The 19,703-nt window shown below is 38.1% G+C and overlaps 1 protein-coding gene across 2 annotated transcripts in view; it reads left to right on the forward strand.

Moving 5' to 3' along the window:
- The first annotated feature begins 3,512 nt into the window (after positions 1 to 3,512).
- The window catches only part of TRDMT1 (tRNA aspartic acid methyltransferase 1), a 28,756-nt gene continuing 12,565 nt past the window's right edge, over positions 3,513 to 19,703 (forward strand). The window contains exons 1-6 of one of the 2 annotated variants that reach the window (XM_033068967.1): positions 3,513 to 3,593; positions 11,521 to 11,630; positions 13,061 to 13,137; positions 14,598 to 14,669; positions 17,511 to 17,576; positions 18,973 to 19,042. In XM_033068967.1, coding sequence (XP_032924858.1) covers positions 3,530 to 3,593; positions 11,521 to 11,630; positions 13,061 to 13,137; positions 14,598 to 14,669; positions 17,511 to 17,576; positions 18,973 to 19,042 — 459 coding nt within the window. In that variant the 5' untranslated portion in view covers positions 3,513 to 3,529. Of the gene's footprint in view, positions 3,594 to 11,520; positions 11,631 to 13,060; positions 13,138 to 14,597; positions 14,670 to 17,510; positions 17,577 to 18,972; positions 19,043 to 19,703 lie in introns of those variants that run through there. The other variant, XM_033068975.1, reaches the window with a different exon arrangement.

Here is a 19,703-nt window from a genome sequence, read left to right on the forward strand (position 1 = left end):
AACATTGATATTTGCTTGTTCTGAAGTTTTGGCTGATCGCTGTGAAGGCACTTTTAGACAGCCAGTGTACAAACAGAGGGAGATTTTGCCTGCTATCTCTCCATTTTTTGAATACAGAGAAAATGCTCACAAACACTTCTCAGCTTCAGCTCTACTACTTTTCATCACCCAGCCTTACACTGAGGGGTTACATTCATGGCCTCGACAAAGCCCAGTGACAGGCACTGCAGACTGGCAGCCTCCTGTCACAGCTGCTCCACTGCAAAGGGGAGGGGAGGGAGGAGACTTACATGTAACTCATGGAGTTTTGTGTGCATTTGTTGAATTATAGAAACAGAGCAATGAAAAATCTTTTCTTCTCACTTTGAGGACATGATTACGTGGTCCAATCATATTTGTAATTTTGCTTTTCAGTGGCCAAGTACAATGCAGAATCTTAGGAAGGGGGTTTTGCATGTTTCTGTGATGTTCTTGTGCAGCATTGCTAATCGCAACGTTTTTAACAATTCTAAAGTGTTTTAAGAAGTGAAAATGTGGCAGTGGTTTCATGTTCCTCTTACCACATGTAGCTGTTTCACTGGATGTGTTTGTTGATTACCAAGGCAACAATTTCAGACCTAGCATGGTTACCTGTATCATACCACTCATCAGAGACGTGGGCAAACTCCAGAAACTTCTGCATTGAGGAAATGCTGCTAGTTGGTTGGAGGCAGGAGTTTCCAAAGCAGTCTCAGTGAAAATGCTGGTATCACATGCTTATGTCAACACTTTAAAAATATCATTAAAATATCAGTTTGCTTAAAATATATTTTACTATAAATACATTAGAGTCCAGCAAATAGCTGCTTCATCATTGCATTATCATAGTTCTGTAGATGAGCCCATTTAGAATAAATTAGTGTCATTTTAGAAAAGCCTTTCATTTGTTATTTAAAGCCAAGTACATTGTGGAGCCATAATTCATACATGAAACAGCACATACTTGCATCCTAAAAAATGCAGAGTGCAGAGTTGGGCTTTGGACTTTAACTCTGTCATTAATCTCCTCTGTTAATAAAATTAAATGTTCATACCACAGGAATCCTATCCATCCTATATGCATGGAGAAGAGTAAAAAGGAGCTGTCACAATACCCAAATTTCAGTAAGTCAGAGAGATCCAATTGGGAAATTTTGCAGACACGTGGCTGCTTTGGGGTCACAAGACAAAGTGTGAGCAACGTTTAGCCTGCCCCATGGCAGTGACAGCAAGATTTTCTGAGTGAAGTATGAACAATTGCTTTCACAGGACTCACCCTCCCTCTGCCATCATTCCAGGTTTTCCTGTGAGAAGAATGATTTGAATGGCCATGGATCGCACCACTTCTCAGACATTGGCCCATCTGAAATAAGCAGCATGCCTTAAATACTACTATGTAAGTTTGGATACAAAAAGTATGGTTATTATTATGCTGACTTTACATTTTTAAAGTGGAGAACACTACAAGTAACTGCTTCCAGATTCCCTGTTTTCATTTTGGTTCTTTTTGCAGCTATCAGTTAATAATGAGAACCAGGTTAGGGCAGACACAGTTACACAGAATTATAAAAGTGACTGCTGCCACAGTTGTTTAAAAATGAGCACTTGGGAAGTTTTGGTGCTTCCCATTCTTTGCAAGAGTAAGCCAATAAAATCCCAATCGAGTTTATCAATTTCTTTGTTGCCAGAGGGGAGGCATGTTGATCATATTCTCCAGTTTACTACACTGGAAGAGGAAGTAGGTGGAGGATTTCCCCTGAGCAGGGAATGTTCTACTGCCACCAGCACAGCAGAGACATCTCTGCTGCTTTTTCCATCAGACTCCACTTTTCCTATGTATGAATGGCAAAAATACCTTGGAGTCAGGAAAAGGAGAAGGAAAGACAGATCTCAGCCCTGTCTTTCTTTCTGATATTAATCACTACGGGTACTGCACAGCCCCAAATAAATGAACTGTTCAGGTCTCACTCATCACAGCATCTAGCACTGCTGTGATCTGTAGGTTATGGGAATCGTAAGACGAGAAACTCAAACTCATTCATCAGCTTTACTGATTTCAATAATCTAAAAGTCGCTTTTTTCTTTATTTTCACCTTGCATCTATATTTTTAAGAGGTTCTACTAAAGTGTATCTTTGTAGCTGATAACAACCTTGCTCTATGTAACCCATCATCTGGACCCATTTTCTTTGGAGTCTCCAGCATCTTTGTCCCATACCACTTTTCTATAGCAAGCACATTTCCAGTTCTGTTGCACCATATGATTCCCTTTTCTCAGTTCTCCGTCCACCAATGCAGGAAACCTGCATGTGGCTGGTTGCAATGCCTGCTGCTCTCCTCTGGTATCTCAGCTTGCTGCACCTCCTTGCACAAATCATAGATGAACACTTGGACTTCTTGTTTTAGTCACCTGCTTTCTTCCATGGCTGACAAATAAAGCAGCAGCCCAATTCTGATAATGAAGATCCACAGGTGAATGACAGCACTGTTTTGAAAAAACTGGCAAGGACTAATATTTTTACTTTGAAATTTTGTTTCTAATTGCACTGTTTTCTCAGGTGATTCATCCTGTCTTTTGGAGGAATGCAATGAAAGGCAGCAGATTTCCCTCTTTTTTGCCCTCCAATTTCAGCTAAAAATTCGTCCCCCATTGCAAGTCAAGAGGTGGGAGTTACTATGACATGTTGTATGAGGCAGCTTCTAAGAAAAAAATAACCATTCCTTAAACCCACCTTATTTTTGACAGGTTTCTTAAAGGCTCCACAATATAATTAAATCAAGAAACTAGTGGAGAAACATGTTCAGGTTTAGTTTGGCTGATTTTTTTTTTTTGTTTCATATTCACTTCTGCAAACTGAGGTGTAGGTGAGTGTCTGCTTGACTGTGGCAGGTAACCCATGTAACAGTGTGCAACGTATTTACTCTGATTGAGACACACACACGCACGTACATACACACACATATATATACAAAACTTGTTTAAAAAACACTGTTGCAGGGGCAACAGTGTCATTGAGCAGTGTCTTCCTTCTCAATTTAGCAAGAAACGTTGGGGCAAACTAGGGCAGTTTCATCAGTTATTTCCTTCTTTCCTGCGCGGCTTTGAGAGGACTTCTCCAAACCACCACCCTGGGCCGAAGTCACGCAATGCCACGGCACCGCCGAGGCCACGACAAGCCCCTCATGAGGACCCTGTGCAGTCCGCATTAGTTTCGCCTGACCCCGGGAGTCTCGGCGGGGAGCGGGTTCCTCTCCCGGCCCTTCAGTGCCCGGAGGGCGCAGGTGGCGGAGCCGGGCCGCCCCACGGTCACCTCAGGGGGATCAGGGCCGGCGAGCCGGGGGTGGCCTCGTCCTGCGGGGTCGATCCCGCCCGTGGCTCCCCCAGCGACCAGCAAGGCCAGGCCGCCTCGAGGCAGCGCAGCCGGGGCGGGCGGGGGAACGAAAGAGCGGCGGAACGGGCGGGCGGCGCTCGGGGAGGCGCCGGGCGGGCCGGCGGGCGCGGCGGGCCGAGCATGGCGGCGCTGCGGGTGCTGGAGCTGTACAGCGGCATCGGGGGCATGCACCAGGCCCTCAGAGGTACGGGCGCGTCCCGCGGGGCTCCGAGCTGCCCGCCCCGCCGGGACACCCCGCCCTCGGGGGCTCCATCCTCTCGAGGGTCCCCCTCTGCTCTTGAGGGCGGGGGGCAATGCAGGGTACCCTCCTCTCGATGGGGCGGGCAAAGGCGGCCTCTCTTCTCCCACAGCCCCTTCCCCCGCCCAGCGTGTGGCACCAGGTACCCAGGAGCACGTAGGGAGGGAACTTCGGGATCCCTGCTCCCTGTTTGGCCCAGGCAGCTGCTCCTGGAGGGGCCGTGGTGTTGTGTTTGTTATTACGTCTCTGTGTAGTTCAGACGCACCCCGGCTGGAGAGGGGATGGGGATCACTGAGATGCCCAGGATGAGCCACATCAGCCAGGGTTTCTCTGGAATGCACATGCACTGGATTTTCGTAGGCCATGGTTAGGTGAACAATTGACCCATGTTCCAATATGAACAAGCCTCACCATCTGAGGCTGATTTAACTTTTTATAAACATGAAAATTGAATATGGAATTTGAGCTGGTTTAGAGAGTTCACACTAGGCCATGTTCTCAGGTGAGGTTTTAATCTGGTACAAGGAGCCCCAGAGCTCAATTTGCTGAATTGTTAAAGCATGGCCTGGGTGACCTTCAGCAGGTCCTGTAAACTGTCTGGGATTGGCTTCCCCAAATCAAAATTTGAGTTAGGGCTATTGATTTCCTTTGTAAAGTACCCTGGGCCTTATTACTTAGAAATCCAGGTTTCAACACACATTAGTATAATTTATGAGAATCACCGTAATAATTTTAACTGTAAGTACAATCCTTCAAGTGCATCAGTACTTAGAAGCATTAGCAGAGAGTACTGTCATAAAATCATCAGGTAGAAACTTGCATTATCTTGCTATTTTTCCAGGGATCTATGGAATATTAAGAGTATGCTTACATAGTGAAATCCATTTAGCATCATTTATTTACTTAAGGCACACAATTGTCAGAGTGATATTTTTCCTACTATCCTATTTTTCTGAATATATGTGCTTTATTTATAAATATATAAAATACAGTTTATTAGATTTATTATATATAAAAATACACAACAAAATAAGTTCCTGCATTGTTCCTAACCACCTGTTTTGAGGATGTATTTTCCAGAGACATTCTTAGTATTCTAAGAGGAAAGTATAGCTTTGTCTGGAACTGCAGATTTTGGTGTTTTTGTAGAATGAGAAGAGTCTGTTATGCCTTGTATATAGTGTACATACTATATGTACATGCAGCTTTTCTAGTAACCAGATTTCTGAAGTGATGGCAAACTATCCATGTTTGTTGTACTGTAGACAATTTCCATATTTCCATAGAAAGTGGACTGGTTCCTGAAAGTTAACCTGCACCATGGTTCCATCACTCTTTACTGAATTATCTAGCTGTGTTCTTGCCATGATAATCGATGTCTTGGGGTAGTTCAGTAGTGTGCTTCAATTTTTAATAAATTACAATGATAAATGTGATGTCCTGTGAATTTCCACCAGCAACAGCATCACTTGTAACTCAGTAAATACTTAAAACAGTGGGAATGTTGGGGATGCCTCATTAGTTTATCAGAACATGTAAACTTTTATCCAAAAGATACACAGAATTAGTGATGCCCCAGTGGATAGTTACTATTCATACAAAGTTTTGAAATCATGTCCCATAATGTAGTTTGGAGATTGAAGGATTTAACTAAAACCCTTGTGTTATTTCCTGAAAAAGTAAATTTACTTCCATGTTTATTGTTTCTGAACTTGCTTAACACAACTGATTCAGTGTCAGTCTTTGGTGTAATTTCTGTTCTTCTGGGTTTACATTTGACTGAAAAACTTGCAATAGGTATGAAGAGTGAGACTGAGATTGTTCTGTAGTGGTATTAGCCAAAGCAGATAAAGGGACTGTAAGTAAGGACATTTAATTTATTATTTGTGACCCTAACTCGATCAAAATGGTCAAGTAACAATTGAAATTTGCGAAGTGAAAAGGTGCAAAGTTATTTGCATTATAGCTGATTTAACATTTTTCAGTCTGAGTGCTTATGTTTCTGGGAAGCATATGAGAGCTCAGCCCATAAGCATTGTGTTGTTCCAGCAAACCCTACACTTCTAGATGAAAATCTTGTTTAGAGTCTTGTTAAAAGTAATAGTCAGGCAATTTGATTAAAAGGTGTCCTACGAAATTTGCACTAAATTAAATATTTAATAGCAGGTTATTATATAAAACTGTTTTTGATGAATCAGATTTCATTTGGAAGCAGAGATATACTTGGACAATTGATAGTTTCTACTTTTAGGGGTTTTTAGGGTTTCTAAAGTCCTTTAGACATCTGGATTCAGTTTTCTTACACAGTTTATGAAGGAACAAAGTAAAGGGGCATTGAAGCTTTTGCTTTTACATGCAAATAAAACAGAAAAGCCGTGAATGTTCCTCTGTAAGTACTTTAATAATGTGTTTCTTACATGTTTTTGGCCTGTATGTGTACATGAAACCATGCTGTTTGAAAAGGTTTCTGATCCTATCCTCCATTTAGCAAGTGGCAGATTATTCAATATCTTCCTTTTAAATCATGTATGGAAATATTAGAAGGGTTGTGGGGTTTTTTTCCATATAAATACAAAGTTTGAAAGAAAGGCCTCCATTGTGCCAGGGCTTCCATAAGCCATTACACAACAGATGAAAATTATGTATAATACTATATTATCTTGGTATGGTTTCTAGTGAATCTATAAGCCAAGAAAAATGTGGAAAACAGAGGGAGCATGTAGTATTTCAGTGGCAGCATCCCAGGAAAGCCTCCTTCTACAGAAGTGATTCTGCAGTTCTGGCAGGCTGGTTCCTGGCCATGTAATGGAGTCAGTTATGGTTAGGTCAGCTGGTCCAACTTTCTACTTTTCTGTGAGATTGCCACTATTTCAATTGGCAAATAGGAATTTCTCAGGAAATCTGATGCTCACTTTTCTACCTTGATGCCTTTCTTGGCTGTGATCTTTCAGAAACTTAGTTATAGGATAGCTTACTGTCCTATAGGATGAGGATGTTTGTTGTTTTGGCAGCTGTCATTAATATAGAATGCATTTGACACCAAACAATATGCAATTGGTTTTGAGACTGTACTTATCTACAGTAAAAAATAATTGAATTTTCACATATTGATGGAAGTTTATAGCCTCTTGTTAGTCTTTTTCTGTAAAGAGTACGTAGAAGTTGTGAATACATAATTTCATAGTTGAATCACAGTGAAGAGAATTTAGGTTTCAGTCTAAAGCTGAAAAAGAAAAATCTTGGGGATTGTCTAGGTCTGTTTTGGTACTTTAGCTATAGATAATTCAGCACAGGCAGAATTTCTGGTTTTAGATTTTGAATGCTTTATAATAATATTTTAATACCAAAGACCTGCAAAAAGATACCATTTAGAAAGTTGACCTTAGTTAAGGTCAGAAATCAGTGAGTCTGTTCATATTCACACTCTTGAAAGATTGATGCCGCTAAGGGATGAAAGTGCATTTCTTTCTTCTTCCCACCCTGTACACCAGGCCTTTTGGGATTTATAAAGATTGATGTTTAAGTCATATATGTCTAAATCTATGATAATTTTTATATGTGTGTGTGAGTGAATTTGTTCTTTTTAAAGAGTTTCTGCAGTGAAAAATAGTGTTTTATTTTTGGAAAATCTATGGCTACAAATTAATTTCCTTAGCAACTTTCCATTAAACAAACAGCCTGCTCTTCCTCCTTCCCAACCAAAACAAGCCTAAACTGGCTTATTAATTTAGGCAGCTTTCCCATGAAAAATGGGTTCCATGTCTCTGCCACAAGCATTTGTAATCTGCCAGGTCCCTGAAAAAAATCTTCTTGCATGAAACACTAAAGGACATGTTTTTAAAAATACCATAATTTTGCAGTGTTGAAGCTGGTGATATTTTTCTTTTGCAATTGTTATATTTCAGTTTTACATAGTAACAGTTTCTGTCTCTTGTGCTCTGTTATGCATGTTTGTTCATTTTATTTGATTGTCTCTGTGAATTGCACAGCATAATGAACTGGTCTGTGTATTTACACTGAGCAAAGCTATCCCACCAGAAGAGGCAAAGGAGACAAACTGACAAGGAGCTTTATTCAGCAAAATGCAAAACAAAAATATTGCTGGTTTGAGCAAGTTTTCACACGTAAACTCAATTTAATGCTTCTCCAAAATACAGCTCTTTGTAGCATGGGATGGTACCAGTTGTGCTGTAATAAAAGTTTATAAAGTTTATATGGCTTAACATGATCAAATCCTGTACAAATAGAGCAGTGAAAGAAGTTGCTAAGTATCCTGCAGGAAGCAAGTATCAAGTTTACTGATAGTCGTGTTGACTGTAGCCATGGACAGTTCAGCCTAATCATTTCAGCCAAGAGCTGACACTCAGAAATTAAATCTTTGCTCTCTGTTTTAAAAGGAAACAGGACTGACAAAACTTGTGACTAATCTTCCCCTTTCCATCTGTTTCCATATACCTGTTAGAGTAGATAATTGTTCTGGCTTCTATTTTCCATTATGCTGAAATCCACCAAACTGCCCTTGTTATAACACAGTGTGTTTCATGTGTTCTGTTGACATTGATGACTCTATTGCAAAAGTACAGTAGTGAATATAAACAGATCTATGTTAATTTTAAGGTCTGCAGAAACACATGACAAAGGAATCAATTCTGAAGAGGAAAAGGACACATACTGTAATGTCAGAAATTTTATTTCTGGCATTTTGAAAGTGACATTCTTTGGGTTTACTTTTTCAAATCATGCACCTACCCTGTCTTTCTTTGTTTCAAATGCATCACCTAATCCTTACGCAGTGTCCCTTTCCCTCAAGAATGACAACTCCATAGCTGAAAGGGCTTGTAAGCATTGTGTATTCAATAAAGTAGCAAACTGGGACCCAAAGTGTGGTTGCTGCCTCTAGGTAGTTTAAGTAACAGTCAAAGAGTTTCTGGTGTCTGGATCGAAGAGGTTTTAAGCTGTGTGAAATCTGTACATTACTAATAGGGTGATACAAATTTGATTTCACCAAGAGAGAATAATACAATCCAGTCTGCTTAAAAATAAGTCATAACACCTCCCTCAGTAACTTTGCCATCATGCCTTCATGTGGCTTCCATTTGAATTATGTCATTTTGCTCAGATATGAAAAGTCTCAGTTCGAAAACTGAGTTGTTGAGGAATCTTGCAAATCATGTATTCCAACAGCTTCTTAGTTTCACTTAGGAAATGTGTATTATTTTTTCTTCAGTCTGAATAAAATGATAATGTTTTCTGCACTGTCGTAATTCTCTCAAATATCTGCGTTGTGAAAATGGGATGTACTTGTTTGAGGGAGATAAAAAAGTCTCCAGAGCTGTCTGTTTCTGTATTGAAGTTCTGCTATGTATTTTGGGGAGTTGATTTAACATCCCACCAAGTCAGCGATTCCTGAGTTGCTTTTGTGCCTTTTGTCAGTGGGGATAGTTAAACACATTGATTCTGTTTTTCTTAGATTCTGCTTTCAGGCTTTTTTTGTAATGCATTCCTTACAGTAATTTTCAAGTAGTAAATGTAATTGCTATAGAAAAGCAGAATATCAGATTTTGACATGAAGTTATTTCACTTTCAGGAGAAGTTCTTTAAAAATATTGCATTTTTCACATAGTTTGAAATTTACACCAGCTTTTCTTTGTTAGATTGGATGTGTGAGAGCTGCTTGTCTGCTTGAGCTCCTTCATGCGTTTCCAGGGCATTTCCACACAAATACGCTTAATCAGCTTTTACTCTGTTCTGTAACAGGAATTCCCAAGTGAGCTGCATTTTTAAATGAAAAGGAAGAGGAACTTTGAAAAAGTTATCAGGTCTTTGAATTAGGAAGAGAGGATCTCAGGTGGAATACTTCAGGAAAAGTTGCTGTCCTTTTTCCATGCTGGTTTACGTCTCTGGTTTAGACTGAACATTGTATGGAAAGGAGATTCAGTAGCTTACTATTAGCTGTGTGCTCTCTTCCAGTATCTCCAGGCTTTTGGGCCTGTGAAGTCCTTAGTAGCTCTTTTGTCTTGTATGTACACAGGGAGATATTGGATGGATGGCAGTAAAAAATGAGTGTCTGAATCATGAGTTGTCAGAGAAAGCACACAGCTTGCCTTCCCAATTGCCCTTTTTAAACTGTGTTCATTTAGATAATAATTCAAGGGTCTTGATTTTTTAAATTTTTTTTTTTTCTGAAGTACCTGCAAAACAGAGTAAGGGTTAGTTTGTTAAGACAATGTGTTTTAGGAACTGAAGTCTCTTTAACAGTATTGGAAGTAGTGAAAGTTTGTTACCTAGATGCTGCAGCTTTGTTTTAGGAAGATGAAAAGGTTGGTTCTTGAATACATTTGAAAATTGAAACATTCATCCAGCTTCTTTTCACGCTAGGTGTCAGTGTTAACATACCTGTTCTGTAATCTCAGGTGTAGTCATTCCATTGTCCTTGTGGATACACCTGTGTTTAGTTCTCAGCTACAACTTGTGGTCGAAAGGTCAAGACAGTAATGGCTAACAATGGTTTGTATGTTGACCCTTAATGGTCTGTGAGTATTTGTCTTGTGAAAATCCTTATCCTTTTGCCCTGGATTGCATCAAGTAAACCTGGAAGAACCAGCTTGGTCCTTGTTAAAATGTCTGCTACAATCTTTTCAATACCCAGATTTTCTCTTTCATCTTAGTTTTGACTAAGATAGCCTTGAAAACCTGAAAGATAGTAGATGGATGGTAACTGCATTATTCAAAATTAAATCCACTGAGATCATCCCAGTTGGGCTTTTCATCCCCTCAAACTGTAAATAATTAGCTGACTAGTAGTAATTTATATGGTATCTCCTAAGGTCATTTGTTAATGTGTTACTTGGGCATATTGTGAGATTATTCAATGGCATGTGGCTATTTGACTTGTTTCTTTTGGTTTTCAAAAGTTTTTAAGGCTGCCTGTGTTTCATCTGAGGCTTTGTAATGCTGACCATAATGTAAATAATGTGGTGATTGATACTGATCTCTGGTATCAGGAGCTAGGGTCACTTCTCTGCCTGCAGCTGTGACAGTAACCACAGCCCATCTTCTTGGATAAAAAGCCTCAGTGCAGGTATTGTGTTTAGTAATAACCAATAGCGTGACATGATGAGCAATGGAGTAAACACTGCTCTTTTTATCTCTTTCGCTTCTGTCGAACCTTCTATTACTCTCTTACTTTATAAATTAACAGTTGTTTATTTACATTCTTTTTTAGTGTCTTTTCATTTCAGGGTTTTAGCTGTGAGTTTATTTGTTGCACTATCCTCTCTTCAATAATACTTCTATCCAAGAGAGGAGAAGCTCCCAAGTTTCATATTTTGGGACCTTTAACTCAAAGGAGACAGCAGTTGAGTTTGAGGCCTAAGGCTTTACTGAAATGTAAGCACAAATGTCTTTCAGGCAACTTAGAAGTTTTATTGGAAGAGTAGACGTATGTCAAACATACTGGGAAGTAGTACACCTCTAAAATAACACATTTGTTTTCTTTAAGTTGTTAGAGGATAGGGCAGTGGCAGCAGGGCTTGTCAGGTTGACTTGGGATTCCTGCAGCCAGGGAACTTGCCACAGAGACCTGCAGAGAGGTGGAAATGTTGTAGAGGTGCACCCTGTTTGGAATTTTTTATCTACTAATTAGGTGCACAATAAGCTTCCATTTTTGGATATATAGGGAAGGGAAATTTTGCCCATATGATTAGAAAAACAGATTTTTTTTTATGCAAAGTTTCAAAGACAACACAGCAGAATTTGATTGTGTAATTTGCCTTCTGATTTTGAGCGATGCTGTAACACAACTGAGCAAATACATTTTTCCTAAGAGTAGTTAAGAGAAATTAGAGTTTTGAAATTATTTTTTTAATTTTAGAAAGCTGCACATATGCAGAAGTTGTAGCTGCTGTTGATGTGAACACTCTTGCCAATGATGTTTATAAGTACAACTTTCCCAGCACGCCGCTATGGGCAAAGACTATTGAGGTAAGTAAATAATGTGCTTTTATTGTAGTCTGGCATTTGTAAGATAGACTGTTTTCACTGTCTTTATTAGTAACAAGAGAAACACAAAGATTTATGTTACTATGAATAAAGCAGTTTTACAGTAACTTTGATTGTTTGTGCTGTAGTTGCTTGTTGAAGAGGGATATTTGTACTACAGGCTTTTCCTTAAAGTCTTGCCTGCAGCATCAAGAAAGGTTATATAAATGTCAAGAGGAATGCTTACCACCAGCAAAGGAATGTAAAAAATCATATTTTTAGATTAAAAAAATATTTTCATGTACTTTGAAAAAATGTACTTAAATTGCTTGGGGGCATGCCTTTGTTTTGTAGTTATTGTTGGGCTCAGAGAAGCACAGCAAAATATTGCCTTGAACACTCTTGAATCTTTTTTTAATGTGCTCAATAGATGTTTTAGGAATTCTGTCACTTGCCAAATTATTTGAAAAATAACTAAGTAAAATTGGGTTTGTTTTAATAAATGAGATGCAAGCTAGGCATGGAGTTTTGCTTGGATTGAGTTAGAAATTACTGTATACTTCTTAATCTTCTTTTACAGTTTTACAACATGATGGTAAAAGATACTGTGTCTGTTTTAAGACACCAGCTTAAGTAAGAATTAAATAGATGGCTAAAGGTTAAATGCTTATTCAGCACTCAATAATAACTGGCTAAATGATAGATTATAGTTTTATAATGGGAACAGAAGAAGAATCCTTGCCTGTGTCATTTTATGGTAGACAAGAGCAGATTATTAGAGTCGGTAACACCTTCTTTAAATACAGTGGGAAAAATAGCAGCTTTTGTCTAGTTTTCTGAAGGTAATTATATTAAATTTGCTGTATAGATATCCCTCAGAATATGTAAGGAGTGATTTCTTCATCCAAGTTATAGTTATTTGATCATTGTCCTTCTTCCCTCTTGGCCCCTTAATGTGTTGACTTTCTAGTGTTGACAAAAATTTAGTTTAGAGGAGTTTCTACCTGTGTGATTGAAAATTATCATATTTACACTTGAGCTACTTCTCAGATGCTTTTTACACATATTTTCGTCTGTGAACTGGTTTTGCTCTACAAGGACTTTATGGTATGACTTTATTTTTGGGAGAAATAGCTGCATCTAGTGAAAGAACCACTTACACACATCAAAGAATGAGCAGATACAAACCTCAGGATTATATATAAATATTAACCTTGTGTTTTATGTTCAGAGCAGTGAATGCATATTTACATCTTACGTTTTGCCAAGGTAGAAGAGATTTTGAAATTACTAGGTCAAATGAGAGATTAGATAGTGTTTTGCTAAATGAAGCATGCAATGGAAGTAAGAGGGGTATTCTCATCTGAAAGATGACTTCAGAATTTCATACAGTTCACAACACTCAACGTTCTCCTATTTTCTTCTGTTTTCAGGGCATAACACTAAAAGAATTTGACAGATTATCTTTTGATATGATTTTGATGAGTCCTCCCTGTCAGCCATTTACAAGGTAGGCACAGCACACTTGGGAAAAAAGTGCAATTATTGCACTATATACAGTCAAAGGACAAATGTTATCAAGAGTGAGACTATGTGTGGGTAATCTGTGTATCTTTCTCTTCCTAAGCAAATGTGTTGTAGGTCTGTTCTCCATGATGTTTATTGAAACAAAAGAAATGCAACAATTTGCATCTTAATCGTTGATCACGTCTTGCATATGTATAGCTTAATTCAGGTTAAGTAAGCTTCTTACAGCACCAATTTTGTGAATAGTGTCATTCCTGTAATATTGAAATTTAGTGTTTAGAAGTGCTGCTTTTCATTTTAGATATCAATCTAATATTTTCCTGGGGCAACTCCAGCAGGAGGATTGGAATTTCTCAGTTCTGCCTGAGACTTGGGACTGTAATCTGGTTTTATTTGTACTTTAAAATTACACATGTATACAGATAGTTTATTCTGAAGGATATTTCTATTTTAACCAAGACTGGAAGGATAATGGTGTTGGAATTATTATGTGGATGATAAAGAGAAATATCTTGCTGATTAAGAACTGAGTTTAGTGAGATTCTTTGGTCAGATTAATTTGTAATTCATGTCATTTGACAGCAATGACCAGTGGGGTAAGATTTTAGTAACTGCACTCATGCAAAGTAGTAGCTTCACGAAAAAAGTCTGTTGATTGTCCTAATACTGGTTGTGTAAGAAAGTATATCTCATTGAATGTTCTAAGATTGAAAAGAAATCCCAGTAAACTGGTGCTGATCTATAAAAATGAATTAGTGCCAACCTATGGTGTATACAGGAAGCACTTCAGATTTTTTTCTTTATAATATGATGAAAAGAAAAACCTGTGCATGACTGATTAATTTAGATACATGCTAAATCTCTTCTGCAAAGCTTTTATTCTTTTTTTTAATCAGCTAATAGAAGTATAAACTAGGGAAACACAGGCCTGAAATCATTGTCATTTTTGTAACCTACTTAATCTGTCCAGTTTAGTGTTACAAAATTGGTTCCAAAGTTATTCATGTGGGGCTCAATCCTGCTAAATGGTGAACAATGAGGCTTTAATTCATAGAAATAATTTAATATATTCAGTGCAAAATAGCAGGGTATTCCCAGAAACCCAGTGGGGGTTTTTTGTTCATTCAGAGCCAAGTATGTTCAAAGGCTTTGCTGGACAAGACCAGAATGCTAAGGGCTTTGCAGACTGGGGAGTGGATTTCATTACTGAATGCTTCAATTTTAACCTTGCTGTGAGCTGATGTGTTCCAGGGACAGACTTTCATTCCTTAGAGCATCTCTCAGAACACTGCCTCTGTGAGCAGGTCCTCCTGTATGGACGTGATGCTTTTGCAAAATGTCCTTTTGAAACTCAAAGGAAGGTGTCAGTGTTCTGTGGAAAAATGTAACTCAAATGCCAGTCTGCTCTGAGAAATACACCAGTGTTTCTTTGTTCTTTCTTAGAATTGGCTTGCAAGGTGATGTGTCTGATCCACGGACAAAGAGCTTTCTCTATATCCTTGAGATTCTCCCAAGGTATAAGTGAACTTCTACCTCCATTGTAAAGCCCCTTTTGTACTAGGCTTTGCTGTAACTAGGCTTTGTTGTAACTAGGTCTTCTATATTTCAGTGAGACAAAGACATCTGTAATGTTTTAGAGGGATACTACTAGTGTTGTGTTGTATTCTGTGTTTGTTTTCACATGATCATATGTAACTTACAAATACTTGTATTTTACTACTGCTGTAATCACCTCATTGTTGCTGTATATGCTTTCATTGTCTGGTTTCCTTTTCATTGAATATCTATTTAAACTGTGCTTAGATAATAAATGAAAAGAAAGAGTTCTTTTCATTTCAACATTAAACTTGCATTGATTTTACATAGAAGGACGAGTAGATAATAGTTTGTCTGTTGGTCTCATGGAAACATGAAAAGTTTTTAAAATACTGGGTTTAAAAAGCTTAGATTCAACATACAGTCATGTTTCAAAGAGGTACCATTTGAAAGTTTGTTTAAATATGTTATTGACTGTATAATGCAATGCATCTTGCAATTCTTTCTTAAAGTCTGTTCTTTTTGGTGCTGCTTCTAGGTATCTTGTGTATTTTTGGTTTGTCATACTATCTCTTGTTTGGAGTAGTAATAATGAAGAATTCAAACAGCACTGCATTGTCTGAACAGTGTCTTTGTCCTTGTATTCATCTGTCAGTTTTTGCCTGGTCAGATCCCAGTTCCCAATACAACAGCCATAATTATTTGTATTAATGGCAGACACAAAATTAGGGAGAGAACATGAAGATACCCTTAAAGGCATCCTGACCAGGAGATTCCTTTCCGTTAAACTGAGACATTGTTAAGAGGCTGTCTGCTTTTGGACATTATAGTGCATCAATATGCAAATGTTGCTTCCCAGTTGCTGTGGGCTTAGCTGGATAAATGACAGAAGCTTTTCCTTCTCAAAACCAAAGCTTTAGACACTCCAGGACCTATATTTTTATCGTGATGGTGCAAAGGACCTGGGCTTGGCTGTCTTACTTTTATCTCAACGCCCCAGGAGACACTGCTAATGTCCCTTATCTCCTAGGGGAGGGTTCTTGAAGCAGCACCTACTCTAAGTAGTCACTGGAAGGTTCAACATGATGGCTTCTGTAGAGTTTCTCAATTCCAGTGGATTTGTGTTTTACTAAGATAGTGCTTATGTGTTTTTTGAATATGATACATTTGTGAGACACTGAGTATGGAGTACTTCAGCCCCAAAAAAGGAAATTCTTAATGCAGGAATTATGCCTTTACATTTTAAATTGCTGTGGCATGCTTGCAGTTTATGAAAAGTGTAAAAGTGTTTCTCATCCCTTGCATGTACTTACCTTTTGTTCAGCCTTTTATAATGAAATATTGCTGAAATGAGGCTCAGAGGTGGCCTGGGATGTCAAATATTAGAGATAATGGAAAGGACAATTTCAAGATCTGGAAAGACCCCAGAAATCCTTGGAGCACCCAGCCATCAAGCAAAGTCCAGCCCAAGTGGTCCAGATACCATCTGTTTATTGTGTCCAAGCCATAACCTGGTGAAATCCAATGCTAAAACACTGAAGTGCTGCTTTTACAGAAACATTTTTAATGTAAATACCTGCCAAGTACTTAACACTTCCTCTTTGTACAGTGATTATTTGCCTTGTGATCTGTCGATCCCCTATGAGTGCTTGCATTTCAGGCTGTGCTGTGGATTAATTCCTGAAAAAGAAGTTTCATAGTAGCCAGTGATGTTGAGTATGGGTAGACATACCAGCAGATATATTCTCCATTCCTCTGCAAGGAATTTGGTTGCTGCTGCTTTTTTCGGCTTAGTATTATTTTTTCACTGTTATTTTTAGTATTTTTAAATTTGGCATAGTTTCTTGTACATTTTCTGGTTTCTTGTGAGATGCATTGGTTCTTTCAATTATTTTTTGATTCATGTGATGTCTTTAATTGGTGGTAATTAAAAATGTGCTGAAACTAATTCTGCTGTGATTTGTTCCAGTAGAAGTCTGAAGTCACTAACTTCAATAAGCATAAAGCTGCTGTCTGGGGGCATTAATATCCTACTTCTGTATGTTGTTCTGAGATCCCGGTGTGTGACAGTCATTCTGTATCTACACTTGCCTTATTACAGTGCTATAGAATGTTCCCAGAGACTTGAATCTAAATCATCTATGCTTCTAAATTGTTGGAACAGGCCCTGGCACAGTTTGGGCATGTTCATTTCTCTGGAGATTTAATACGCTGTTTTTTGAATGTGCCTATTTCCAGACCTTTTTACTTATCTTGCTAAAGCTGAGACACCTCCTTCCCTTCTCCCCATCAAAATAAAAAAGTCAAGTTTAGAAAATTTAGAATATCTGCAGTTGAAGCTCTAAATATGTTGTGTTTCTTGAATCAGTTAAATGAGTACTGGTTCTGATGTGTTATCAGAAAGCTTTATGTGATATTTTGACATTCATTTCAGGTACAAGCACTTGAAAACAACAGTTTTATGGCTAAGTGTCAATTGGTGTTCCCCCAATACCTATTATACACTGAATCTGTTGAATAATATTATTATAATAATATTAATTTTCTAATTAATATTAGAAAATGAACAGTGATAAACATTTTCAAAAGTACATGCATGCAGTACAAGAGGTACAGCTGTTCATCCAAACATAGGTGGGGTTTTTAGTTTTTACCAGCAGTCCACATTTTCAATTCAGTTGGTTTTTTAAGGATGCTAAATTTTAACAGCTAGCATGATGTAGAAAATACTGTGATCTTTCTGCTAGCTAAACAGATCTGTGAATTAATATAATGTACTTTGCATCTTGTTACTCTGATTTGCCTTTTTTTTCCCTGTAGGCTTCAGAAGCTTCCAAAATACCTACTTTTAGAAAATGTTAAAGGATTTGAATCTTCTTCTGCAAGGTAAACTCTAATTAATACATGCAGGTTTTAGTTTGCAAAAAGGATAAATTCTTTAGAAAGAGAATGGATTTATTCTTTAGAGGGGATTTTTATTTCCTAGAAAAGGCGTTAACAAAATAGCTTGAGATGGGACAGGAATTAAATTCTTAGTTTGTGAAAAGAACTTGCTAGATAACTGGTTATGTCTCTAAGCATATAAAATACAACAGTATTTTATTTTTAATTTTACTTGATGAGTATTTGATTTGATTTGATGATCATGTTTTCTTTAGAATTAGTTTTTAAAGAAGAGTAACAACAGAGGTAACACTCAGAGGTTTCAGGGGCCTACTGAAGACAGGATCCCATGGTATCTTGTTTTATGGTCACAGAACAGTCTAGGGGCTTTCTCGAGTACCTTTGTTGATAGTAGATTATCCCTGGTCCAGGGCTGCCATCAGATGGTCCAGAGATACAGTAAGAAGGATGTATTTAGTCTTGGTTTGAAATGTGGAAGAGGAAAAGTGTCACAGTTACCTAATGACAGCAGGAACGCTGTCCTCTCTTGTGACCAAAGCAGGAAGGAGTGAGTTGCAGTCTTCCTTCTCAGTTGTTGCTGGAATAGAGTGGGATCTTTCTGTGCGCTGCTTAAAGCACCAACAGCCACCCTTGCATACCATGCTCTTAATGAATATGGCAGACAGCTGGGAGACATACTCAGCTCTCTCACTTGTTCAGTGTTCATGGTCTTCTCTTGAAGACCCTGGGATTCCCTAGGCTGTGCCTTGCTGGCCAGTGCTTGGGACAAGCTGTACTCCAGAAAACACCCCAGTTAGGATCCTTGTTTTCTCTTACAACACCTGGAATGCAGTCTCACGTACAATGCTGGGCACAGATCGCAGCTCCTGCCTTTTCTACAGTTCCAGCCTAGTGCAGTCTGCATGGAATACAGAAGAAAAGTATTTTTAAGATTGTTTCCCTTATAGTCTTTTTTCATCCCTCAATTTAGCCTTTGTGTTAGGCTTAGCTGGTGCTGTGAGCAGAAGGAAATAGTGAGTTATTTATAGCGCTTTTAATCTCCTGGTTTATGATTCCAAATAAAGAGAGTATCATGCCCTCTGATTACTTTACTTGTTGACACACTACAATTATTCTCCTAGAGGTGGGATGTTTTTTCAAGAGGCATTTGCACTGTAGTAAGAGTGAGGTGCCTTTAAATGTATAATAGTCTCCAACAATGAGCTTCGTATGTTGTCTCTCAAATTCAGTAATGGATGACATATTGATAATTTGCTGTCCAATTATTTCAATGAATGCTTTGGTAAATATGATGTTGAATTTAATCTGGTTTTATTTAGAATTAAAAAGAGGGCTAAAGACTATGTGAAGGGAATAATTGCTTTTTGATTCCTTTCAGAAATGAACTTTTGCAAACACTAGCAACTTGTGGATTTAAATATCAGGAATTTCTCTTGTCTCCAACCTGTGTGAGTACTAAAATTGCTCTAATACTATTTAATTGTTCAAAATTCCCTGAGTCCAAGAACATTTGAAAATTCTCTTGTGTATTAGAAAAGAGAGTGATGCCCAAAGGTGAAGATACACTTGAATGAGAAAATCAACTGACATGATTTCTGATTTCTCATACTGGCATAATTGTATTAATGTTTGTGTTCAGATCCTAGTCCATACTTTTTTGCTGCCATTTGATGTTTTTAAGAAGGTGTGAATTTGCACTGTAACCAGGAAGGTGGTTTTCCCTGCAGGAGCCTCATTGCTTCAGAAGTGCTGTGCCTCTGGATTTCCCAGCACAGAAAATATGACTGTTTCTTGTGGGAGGAGGAGCTTTGTTTCCGTGTTACCCTGACAACTAAAAAAGTTTGAGAGAGATCTCAGATTGTGCAAGACTAACTGGAATCAGTGAAGTACCATAAGTATTTGAGAGAAGCTAGTAGAGTATAGCTTGAAAACCAATTGTGGTAGATTTATTTAATTGTTAGGTGTCTTATAATTCCTTATTTAAAAAGACAAAGAGAGACTTTTTTGCTTTTAACAGAAAACAGATAGTAGCTGTCCCAAGAAATCGTGAGGCATGTAAATTTTTCTTCTTGCATCACATAAAATTTTGTCTACATTTGTATTCATTTA

The sequence above is a fragment of the Catharus ustulatus genome, chromosome 1 (genome assembly GCF_009819885.2).
Source record: "Catharus ustulatus isolate bCatUst1 chromosome 1, bCatUst1.pri.v2, whole genome shotgun sequence".
Lineage (NCBI taxonomy): Eukaryota > Metazoa > Chordata > Aves > Passeriformes > Turdidae > Catharus > Catharus ustulatus.